This window comes from Mycetomoellerius zeteki, unplaced genomic scaffold, assembly GCF_001594055.1.
Source record: "Mycetomoellerius zeteki isolate Tzet28-1 unplaced genomic scaffold, Tzet1.0 scaffold232, whole genome shotgun sequence".
Classification (NCBI taxonomy): Eukaryota; Metazoa; Arthropoda; class Insecta; order Hymenoptera; family Formicidae; genus Mycetomoellerius; species Mycetomoellerius zeteki.
The window spans coordinates 1,031,619-1,043,518 of record NW_017257208.1 but is presented as its reverse complement, the minus strand read 5'-3'; the positions used below and the strand labels follow the sequence as shown (position 1 = coordinate 1,043,518).

Below are 11,900 nucleotides of genomic sequence, written 5' to 3'. Positions count from 1 at the left end.
TGGAAAAAATTCGCACTTTGCTCAATGTTGAAACTTATATCGGGAGCAACCCAAGGAATCAGTGTAAAAAACAATTTTAGAGAAAAGATGTCATTTAAACGATATCTAAAAAATTCTAAATCTGATTTTTTTATATGTCAAGAAAATTACATTAAGAAATACTATATATAAATATCACGTAGATGCCTAAAATAATTTTTTTACATTAAATTAAACAATATTATACTTGTCAAAATGTATCTCATTTACTTTCATCATAGAATCTAATTTAAGAGAGTGTTGTTTCTAGAAGTCGTACCACTTTCCATTAGAATACGAGTGAAAGATTTCATTATGCTAGGCCTTTAATTTCATTCTATCCTGTATGATTTTTTTTTACTTACAAGAAACGGAACTCTGTCGCGTCTATTTATTAGCGGTGTCGCATAATTGCTTATTAATAGTATTTATAAATAGACATAAAGAGCTCTTTTAGAAAACGTCTTACAGAATGATTTTTTTACATTATTCTTAAGATATTTTAGTGAGATCTTTAAAAAATCATCATAAAAAGAATTCTTCGTCTCAACAATGCTTAATGGGTTATCTGTTTGCAAATGATTATCAAGTATACAATTGGAAAAAATGTGTTAAATTTAAATGGCATGTCTCAAACGGTCTACTCAAATTTTTGAGTTAATTTTACACAAGATGAATATGTTAGAAAGTAACACTAATATTATGTAAGAGAATAAATACAAAGAAAGATAACACAGTTTATAAACAAACCGTGGGAACATGTTTTTTTCAGAAAATTAATATTTATATGTTAAATTAACACATATTTCATTCATTTATCTTGGAATTTACGTTTTAAAACACATTATTTATATGTTACTTGTTCACTTACTCATAAATAGTGTCTTTTTGACACTAAGATAATTGAATATCAATTTCACAAAAAATCTTAAAATAATATAATCACATTATGTTAAATTAACACTCGAATATGTTAAAAAATTCAACACAAACTGTTAACACAGAACGTGAGTAGACCGTTTCCAACACAAATACACAAATTTTTTTACTGTATATATCGTCATAGATAACAATTTCAACTATAACACAGTATCATAAATAGTATAAAATTATCTTGATTTTTATTATATGATTTTATGATGTGTAACATTGGCTAACGTCACTAAATTTGTAATCGTTTGTTATTAAATAAAAAAATAAGTATAAATGATCTATATTCTAAGTGAAAAATATCGATATGCACTAAAAAGTTACATGCGAGAAATGTTCTATTAATTATTGCAATGATAAACCTCGACATAATTTTATGCATCACTGATCTGTAATTAGCATTTCGATTTCCTGAGAAAATAAGAGACATGTATTCTTTTTTTCATTGATATTACACGCTTCATGTGTGCATTCTGTTAGGTATAATTCTGTATGTAATTGTGCGTGTCCGGTGTTTTTCCATAGGTCTGTTTTCTTTCTCTCTCTCTCTCTCTCTCTCTTTGTGGCTGAATTAGTAGCTTGTACTTAAAATCAAATAGATATATATATTTAAAGTTTGATGAAAGTGCAGAAATAGAAAATTTTAATCCAGCGGCGACAGAGAGCAAGACTTATAAATTCTTCTTGATACAAGGACGTATATCCCCAAGTAACTGCGTATACATTACACAATATCGTTCCAACGAAACGCTTAGTCGTTCTTGATCCGCGAACAGCTCAACATCGATTACCAGAGTCTCGATTTCTACAACAGATCGGTTTATACAGACTGCAAGGTAATAAGAAATTGTATTTTCTTCATTTTATAACCTGCTTCTAGAATAAATAAACGAGTATGCTTATTTCAATACTACTTGAATTAATACTTTTGGAAATAATTTATTTTTAAATAAATATAAAATAGAGTTATGTTGTGTGTGTGTGTATCTGTGTGTGTTATAAGGATTAAATTAAATTACATAATTAAATACCAAAACTGAATTTGATTATACAGGATTATTTTAAATGATTGCCGAAGATACATAAAAATAAGTTTAATGTACGACACAATTATAATGATGTATAGAAAACTGATGTATAGAAAAATTTTGAAAACTTTGTTTCGAACTTTTCGCCAACTTACGTATTAAATTTGCGCAAAGTCAACGATGCTAGAGTTAAATCGCTTCGAGATCTCAGACAGAGAAAGAATTGACTAATTGAATTACTCAAATGGGTAAATTGTTGAAATGCGATTTGTTAATTCTTCCTCCATCCGATATCTCGGAACGACTTTTATAATTATAGCTACAAGGCTTAAATTGAAAATTTGTTCGCGTCATATGCGTCAATATGTGCGTTAGAATGAGTAGGTGCTACGATAGAAGCATGTTGAAGCGTATTGAAGCATGCGACGCAAACAAACCTTAAATAGCGAGAGCAGGGACAGCGCTAGATTATTTGGTGTCCCCATGCAATATTCAAATTAGTGTCAATACGTGGTCTAAATTTAAAAACGGAAAGATAAAGGGTATACACCACGCACGCAAGATATTCTTAGCGATTATTATATTAGTTTATATTTGATTCCATAACATATAATCAATTACAACTTGATTATTAATTCAACTTATTTCAAATTTGATAATAAATTTTTTAAACAAATCTTTGGTATGCCCATGGGATCTCCGTTGTCACCAATTTTAGCGAATTTAGTAATTCAAGATTTGGAAGAAAATATTTTTTCCAACATAAATATTAACATTCCAATTTACTATCGATATATGAATGATATTTTATTAGCAGTTCCGAATAATCAGATCAATGAGATACTTGATAATTTCAATTCTTATCATGATAGACTGAGATTCAGAGTTGAGCATGGGAATGATGACTCTATAAATTTCCTTGATGTTAAAGTGATATTAGATGATGGTTGTATCAAATTTGACATGTATAAAAAACCCACGAACTCAGAAAGATATCTAAGTTATAAATCTAACCATCCAATTCAACACAAAAGAGGAGTAATAATCGGTCAGCTTGATAGAATTCTTTTTCTCTCACATCCTGAATATCACAAAAGAAAACATTGAATCGTCGAAACGTTTATATAATATTTTTGTAATTGATTATATGTTATAAAATCAAATAACTAATCGCTAAGATTTCTTGCGTTCGTGGTGTATACCTTTTATCTTTCCGTATTCAAATTAGTGTCTTATATTAGAGGAGAAGATGGCATATATAGGCTTCTATGTATATTTTGTACAATAACTTTATTAATAATTCATATTTAAATTGAAAACTTAATGATTATATTTGTCAAAGTGTTATTCAATCGATTTTATACTAAAAGAATTATGAAATATTTATTATGTACTTGAGACATTGTTTATAAAAATATGGGGACGCGTATAAATAAGTTGAAAAAGAAATAAAGGCACAGTCCCTTATAAAAATGGATTTAAAAAAATTGGTTCTCCTAAAAAAAAATATAATGTTTAGTTAAAACTATATATTTAAAAAAACTATTGCAGAATGTATAGGCTATACGTACATATAAATTTTTATAAATATAACTTGCTGTGAGTATTAAAAATTTACGGAGTATGTAACGTGAACTATAGATTAGCAGTAGAACTGTGCGCTTATCGAATTCTTTGATAAACATTACGTGAAAACCTTGAAATAACTCGTATTATCAACATGCAACTTATGGAGGCTACATTAGCAAATTGCCATGCTATTATTCAACATTGCATACCTCAAAATAGTATAGCCGAATAAAGTATTAAATAACAAATAGAACACTTAAGTGTACGTATAATGTATTCATATGATAATGCACACGAGTTTAAAAAAATGTATAATCAAGCTAAAATGTACCTTGCATTTCAAAATGCTCGAAAGTAAAAATGCATTTGAATAAATGCTAGCTATTATGTATTGGTGTATTAACATTATTGTGTAATGGCTATTAAACAAATGATTTTATAAGTACTGATTAGAATTCGCTATCTAATAGCGGAGATATTATGAAGAGTCATGTATCTACATAGACTATAATACCATCTTCTTCTTATAAATAATAAAACGTTGATTTAAATATTGCATTTAAAGTACGGGGTAGTTCAATTAAATATGAATAAGATCCTTTTTTTGTGTAAGTTCAAAATCAACGTTAGTAAATGTACTTACCCTGATTGTGAATGACAGGTGAGAGTGTCTGTCACGCCTTATATTATAATAGTTGTGGATTTATGGCAGTTATTTCTGCAGTAGTTATTACGATATCTGAATAATAAAGCGCATTGAATGCAATCGTGCAACGCGTGATTCAAGTTCATTCATTAAGTTTCTTGCAAACAGAATTATTAAAACCATCGAAATTTTGCGTAAATTCTGTGACAATTCTGAAATGAGATGAGATGTAAGTGCGCAACATTTTATTATGTTGCATAGATTTTTATATTTACTGGCATTGTGTTAGTTTAGACTTGTTTAAAAACAAGTCAAACCTTATTTTGTACGTACATTTTTATATTTATACAATTTTCAGAAAATGCCGACGTACAAGTTGATATATTTCGATGTTACCGGCCTTGGAGAGTCAATTAGGTTCTTGTTAAATCACTGTGGCATTAAATTTGAAGATACTAGGATTGCCATCGATGATTGGCCGAAACATAAATCAGGTATGTTACCTCTCATATGCTATTATTTTTACATTAGATTACAAAACGATCATAATTTCAATTGCTCTTTCATCTAAATACTAATTCGTGTTATAAAATTTAGTTTGCAAAATGAATTTCTCGCATCTATCATTAAGTTTTATTATTCAACGATTATTCAGTTTACGATCATTCACGTTTCTAATATATGCGTGGGATAGATATTGTTTTGCAATAATGTCATAACATTTTTACACATTGCAGACATGCCTATGGGACAAATGCCGGTACTGGAAATCGACGGGAAGCGATATCATCAGTCTAGGGCCATCGGACGATTCCTTGCCAAGAAGGGCAATTTATATGGGGCTGATGATTTCGAGGCCATGGAGATCGATGCTACTATTGATTCTATGGATGACATAAGACTAGGTAAAAATATGATAATTATACATATTAACGGACACCACGCCGATGACCTTGACCTTGATATATATTGTCAAGATCATGGCCCTGAGTGTGACCTCCGACAGGTTTTAGGTGACGGTCGTCCTTCGTTAAAAAGTTATTAACAAAAAAAGTTCAACTATATAATACGAGAATTCCCTGCTTTAAAATATGTTTGATAGTCGTACGTTGTAGGGGACGTCGTGCTGACGACTTTGACCTTCTTTTGTTAATAACTTTTTAACGAAGGACGACCGCCACCTAAAACCTGTCGGAGGTCACTCAGGGCCATGACCTTGACAACATACATCAAGATCAAGGTCATCGGCGCAATGTCCGTTAATGTGTATAATTAAATAAAAAATATTGCTAATCATCATATGTGAAAGGATGATAAGTCGATTATATCATTAAATCAACACATACACTGTAACTTTCCGAGTCTTTCGCGCAGATAGGATTAATCAATACGCTTCGGATAGATGTTGCGCATATGTCAAATAAGAATTTAGTGTTCGTCGCTCTGCATAAAGCAGCTATTTGAAGTTAACAATATATTTCCTGAATAATTATCGCGCTGTTTAATTAATATCGCTCTTCTTGCGGTGATTTATAATATGCTTTTTATCTCTATGCTTAGCAAAAATCGTAAGGTAAATTTATTTTTGTAGCACTATCCCAATATTACTGGGAAAAAGATGCCGCTTTCAAAGAGAAACTCAAAGAGACTGCCTTCCAAAAATTGCCCTATTATCTCGACAAATTCGAGGCTCAAGTTAAGAAAAACGGCGGATACTTCGTTGGTGGCAAGGTAATAATTTTCGATTGCGTGCCAAGCTATATAACTAATCATATTACCTCTATCATCATAAATAGACGAAAATACATCTTTATTGTTATAGCTGTCGTGGGCAGATTTTCTGTGGGCTGCATATTTTGATTATCTGAGTTTTGTTCTGGCCGGGGATCCGAATAAGGATCATCCCGAATTGAAGAAACTAGTGGAGAAAGTTCGTGGTTTGCCCAACGTTAAAGCTTACATTGAGAAGCGACCCACAACCCAATTGTAAATAAAACGATTTATATTTTTACGCTTTTTCTTTGATTCGTTACGCCATCATTTTGTAATAATTATTCTATCTCGAAATGTTTTGTAAAAAGAATAGTGTGCTAATGTATTACTTCCGAATATAGTTTAAATCAGTTTCTCTGCAATCTAATAACAACTATTATTATTGTGGAACAAGTACGAAAAGGAAATAAAATCTTTTCGTTCGCAGCATAAAAGTGTACGTGCTTGTCGCTTCTTATTTCTAAAATCCCCTCTTACTTGTCTGTTCGAAAAAATATTGTGTATATCTATCAAATTATATATATTATTATAAATATTATACAATTTCAATAATATCAGATAATATTGTGTTATAAATAGTACAAAATTATGTTTTCTTTTATCGCTTTGACTTATTATACGATATTAAACGATATATTAAAAGCAATATATTCTGTAATATAATTAGGAAAAATTATTATTGTTTAAAGAATATAAGAAATACTGTTATAATCCTGGAATCATTCCAAATCATCCTGGAAGGATTATAACAGTAGAAGGAAACGATTTTACCACGTTATTTATGAACAATGAAATGTTAATCTATATAGGTTTCTTAAACAGTCTATTAGTTTTCTACAAAAAGTTCTATACGAATTTTAATGACAAAATAATTTATCACGACAATATTAGTATTTATACATTTACATTAGCAAATAAAAACAAATAATTCTATTTTGAACTAAGAAACTATTTACAAAGTGTGCTTCGTTTCACGCATGATACGCATGATGTATTATTTTATCCTTGTCGTTTACCAAATATTAAAGAAGGATAAATTGATACATCACAGCCATGCTTGAAACGGAACGCATCTATAATCATATGTATTATATTTAAAATGATTAAACCATAATAAGATAGCATCGTGTTTTATTATATAGATATTATAGATATAGATAACAAAAAATAATCTTAATTTTTTATCACTTCCATATTTTTACAAGATGCAATATGATAAAGAAGATACAATGCGATATGATAAAAAATGAGAAATTATCTTTCATGTAAAAAGTGAGAATACGCATCAAATATTGTTACGTGCGACAAAAAATTTGTTTATTATTGCAATGTGTTTATTATGGACCACGGTATAATTTGCGTTATTGTCCTGTGATTAGTTTTGATTTAAGAGAAAATAAAAGACATCTATTCTTTTTTTTGTATTATATTTTAAGATAAAAGATTATGATAATATCAACATAACGTTGAAATGACTTACGATTCATTTTAATATTTTTATGACGTTATTTTTATAACGTTTTATAACGTTATAGTGATTTGTTGTTCTGCTTACGAGTTTAATCTTCCGTGAGTATATCTAATAAGATACAATTTTGTGTGCATGTGATTGTGTGTGTGCAAGATTGTGTGTGTACGATCTCTGTATAATTCTTTCTATAAAAAGGACTTATGTCATTAAATGACTAGATACACAGTACCGTTTCAACGGTAATCTTTCCAGTCATTCTCAATCCACGATCTGTGTCGGTTGCTAGAGCCTCGATTTTTACAAGTCGGATTACAAACTACAAGGTAATGAGGAATTATATCTTCTTCATTTTGTAATCTGCTTCTAGAATAAATAATCAAGAGTACGTTTATTTTAACACTGCTTAAACTAATACTTTTAAAAATGCTTTATTTTTAAATAAATATAAATATATTATAGTTATCATAAGAATATTAATTATATTTATAATTTTAAAAATATTAATTATATTTATAATTTTTTTAGTTAACAGTTAACAATTATTTGCAGAAGACCTCAATAAAAATTGAAGCTAATTGAAGCACACAAGATCACTTTGTGACACGATAATAAAGTATTGACGTGTTCCCATACAAGCTTCGAACTGTTTATTCACAAGCATCAATTGATTCGTTTATACGGCTTGCTTGCCTGTGCTTATCGCGCCACAAAATAACTTCGTGTGTTATCGCTTTAGACCTTTTTAAAAGCAAGCTAAACTTTATTTTATATGTACACATATATATATATATATATATATATATACAGGGTATCTTGTCAACTATTGCGAAAATTGTAAAATGGTAGAGGACTTTTCTTCTCAGTTTAGTCCGTTCTGCCCCTATGCGAAAGATTTTTCATTACTTTCCAAACTCTGTATATTATGTTTTTATATTTATTAATTTCCAGAACATGCCGACGTATAAGCTAATGTATCTCAACGCTACTGGCATTGGGGAGCCAATTAGGTTTTTGTTAAATCATTGTGGCATTAAATTTGAGGATAAGAGAATCACCTTTGATGATTGGCCAAAGTATAAACCAAGTATGTTATCTCATATACTATAATTCTGAGATATATTTAAAATTCCGTTTATATAATAATTCGTGTTACAAAAGGAGGAAGTGTACGAAAAAGCCTATTTTTGACTTAAACACAGAACATAAATTAATTACTAGAAACTATTGGTAGGATATAGAAACAGAAAATAACAATTATTTGGTATAATTAAATATCTTTCGCAACATATATAAATATACCATTGATTTTATTTTAAAGGATACAAATCTTTAAAAAAATATTCATATGACTATTTCAGCAATCAATAATAAATCTCGATTTTTAATACTTTCTCCGGAACTGATGCATAAATAATTGTTATTTTCTATTTCTATCCTACGAACAGTTTCCAATGATTAATTCATGTTCTGTATTTAGATAAAAGTGGGCTTTTTTCACATCCTCCTTTATTTTGCAAATCTAAATTTTTTGCATTTATTGACAGTTTTAAATTCTTTTAGTCGCATCTCTAGTATAGACGCGCACATGAAACAGATATTGTTTTCAATAATCTAATAACATTTTCATATATTGTAGACATGCCCATGGGACAAGTGCCGGTCCTGGAGATTGATGGTAAACAATATCATCAGTCTAGGGCTATTGGACGATTCATCGCCAAGAAGGGCAATTTATACGGATCCGATGATTTCGAGGCTATGGAGATTGATGCCGTAGTCGATTCTATCGACGATATAAGACAAGGTAAAAATTTCGGTGATCAGTAAATACGAGAGATGACAGGTCATCAATCATGTAATAATCCAAGCAACATGATTTTGACTTCTCGAATTTTCCGCACCAGCGAAATTATTCAATGTGATGCATACATGTTGCACATATGTCCAGAATAATGTTAATATTACTGTAAAGTATTCTGTATAAAGCAGCTATTTTAAATCATACATTTTCTGAATATTGTCGCATGCTGTTTAATTATACTCTTCTCGCGGTTTACCACGAAAGTGGATTTTCTTCTTTTCCAACACGAATAATCGAAAGGCAAATTTATTTTTGTAGCAATGGGCCATTATTATATGGAACAAAATCCCACCTTCAAAGCAAAACTCAAGGAAATCGTCTTCCAAAAGTTGTACCACTGTCGCGATAAGTTTGAAGAACAAGTTAAGAAGAACGGCGGATACTTCGTCGGTGACAAAGTAATAATTCTTTATTACTTGCTAAGTTATTGATCTTCGTCTTGTTACATTGTCTTCGTAAAGAGATTAAAATACATTTTTTTTTATTATTTTAGTTGTCGTGGGCAGATTTCCAGTGGGCTGGACATTGTGACATTTTGAGATCTGTTCTGGCTGTGGATCCAAACGAAGATCATCCCGAATTGAAAAAACTAGTGGAGAAAGTTCGCGCTTTGCCCAACGTTAAAGCTTACATCGAAAAGCGACCTAAAACTGAATTTTAAATAAACCCTTTACAACGAATGTAATTAATTGTAAATAATGCAGCGAAAAACCTGTAACTATTGGAAGAAATTCACATTTACTTTGATTTTCTTGATTACCTTTGGTTTTCTCACATCAATTGATTTGACTCATATTTTACCTCGGTGAAACTAAAAATCTTAAGTATCTATTGCCAAAAACAGATTTTGAAAAATTTAAGCCATTGATTTGCTCTATATTATTGAAGATTTTATGGGCTTCGATCTTTGACCCCTTTATGATTAATTAATTTGATTCATTTGACTTTTTGTCTCGATGAAACTAAGGTCCTCGGGTATCTCCAAAAATAGAGTTCTAAAAAATTAAATACCGTTTCTGAGAAATCTTGCAGATTAACAGACGGCCAGACTGTGAAATTATAAAGTAGTTTGCTATACGCTGCACTATATATATATACTTAATAAAACAATTTATAATTCTATAGTTTTGAATTATTTCTTTGACTTGTTACGTGTCACGACATCATTCGTCACTAACTATTCTATTTTGAAACGTTTTATAAATTGCGTGAATTGCGTGTTTATATATAGTATTACGCCCGAATAGCTTCATTCATTTTTTTTGCAATCTAACAATATTTAATATTATTACGTAACAAAGAAATAAAAATGAAATAAAATCTTTTTTACTCAGTAAAAGTATGTGTTCGCTTCTTATATTTCTAATCCGCCCTTACTCATCTGTTTGAAAATGTATAATTATCAATTATGCATATCATCATATAACATATGATTTCAATAATACCGCCTAGCATGTTGTTTTATAAATAGTGCAAATTAATTCAATTTTTTATTACTATCATTGCGATTTTTTATTACTATCATGCATTTATAAATATTATGTTGTTTCTTTGATGCTTTAAAATATCCTTTTATACAGGATAATTGTTTTAAAATTTCGTGAGTATGTTTGTAGAAAAAGAAAGAATAAATATTTCTGTGAACAGGACGCAAATACTTTGTTGTCAAAATAATGGAATTGATGTTTGCGAATGCATTAATCATGTATACGTTGTGTTCAGTACATGGAAAATGATGCAGGACATTTTGAAGCCTCTTTTATAAATAAAAAAAATACCCACCTGAAACTTTTAAATAAAATTTTTATTTGATACTACTGTGTCCATTATTTCGACAACGAAGCATTTGCAATCTAATGTTCATAGGAACATTTGTTTTTTCCTTTTATTCAGGAACATGCTCACAAAATTTTAAAACAGACGAGAAGGTGGTATTATGACTAGTGTATATATTGTGGCCTCCCTTAATATCTTCGCTATTATATAGCGAATCTTAATGATTACTTATGGAATTATTAGTTCAGTAGCTCGTCGTTACACCATGACACTAATATTACCAATACTCAATAATCACTTATTATAACGCATTTTTACTTTCAAGTATTTCGAAACGTTTCTGAGGTATACTTTAGCATTTAATTACACCTACTTCCTCATTTTTTTTAAACTTGAGTGTATTATCACATGAATATATGTATTTTTGAGTGTATTATTTGCTATTTAACATTTTATTTGACTGTATATATTTTGAGTTATGCAAATTTAAATAATATCATGGCATTTTGCTAATCGTGTGGCCTTCTATGGATATTGATTACTCACGACCTCTTTTTTGAGGTTTTCATATCAAAATAATTATTTGATAATCGATTGTAGCTCTACTGTTAATCTATAGTTTATATTACGTGTACTATTTTTAGTACTGAGCAGTTTATATGCAGAAGTTATGTGAATGTATATACATTCTTTTGCATACATTTTAAAATGTTTTACTTTTTTGTTAATTTTGTAACCAAATACTGTTTTCTAAACAAAATTAATATTGTAAGGCTATTTTTATGGAAGACCACGTTATCACCCATTTTTTTCGTCTAGTCATTATGC

At 29.6% G+C, this 11,900-nt stretch overlaps 1 protein-coding gene across 1 annotated transcript; it reads left to right on the top strand.

Annotated features, from left to right (window-relative positions):
- Nucleotides 1–1,688: 1,688 nt before the first annotated feature.
- LOC108723354 (uncharacterized) lies at nucleotides 1,689–10,387 on the top strand. The gene is made up of 10 exons (XM_018449053.1): nucleotides 1,689–1,784; nucleotides 4,550–4,685; nucleotides 4,929–5,096; nucleotides 5,783–5,922; nucleotides 6,014–6,178; nucleotides 7,654–7,758; nucleotides 8,384–8,519; nucleotides 9,072–9,239; nucleotides 9,555–9,694; nucleotides 9,790–10,387. Exons 2-10 carry the CDS (start codon nucleotides 4,553–4,555, stop codon nucleotides 9,955–9,957), a joined length of 1,323 nt encoding a protein of 440 aa, XP_018304555.1. The 5' UTR covers nucleotides 1,689–1,784; nucleotides 4,550–4,552; the 3' UTR covers nucleotides 9,958–10,387.
- Nucleotides 10,388–11,900: the final 1,513 nt, after the last annotated feature.

What these genes read in the sequence shown, in the direction of transcription:
- LOC108723354 (XM_018449053.1), top strand. Translation starts at nt 4,553, where the DNA reads ATGCCGACGTACAAGTTGATATATTTCGATGTTACCGGCCTTGGAGAG. An exon ending in AGCGACCCACAACCCAATTG is followed by an intron (nt 6,179 to 7,653) that starts TAAATAAAACGA and finishes TTAAATGACTAG; the next exon opens with ATACACAGTACCGTTTCAAC. An exon ending in GATACTTCGTCGGTGACAAA is followed by an intron (nt 9,695 to 9,789) that starts GTAATAATTCTT and finishes TTATTATTTTAG; the next exon opens with TTGTCGTGGGCAGATTTCCA.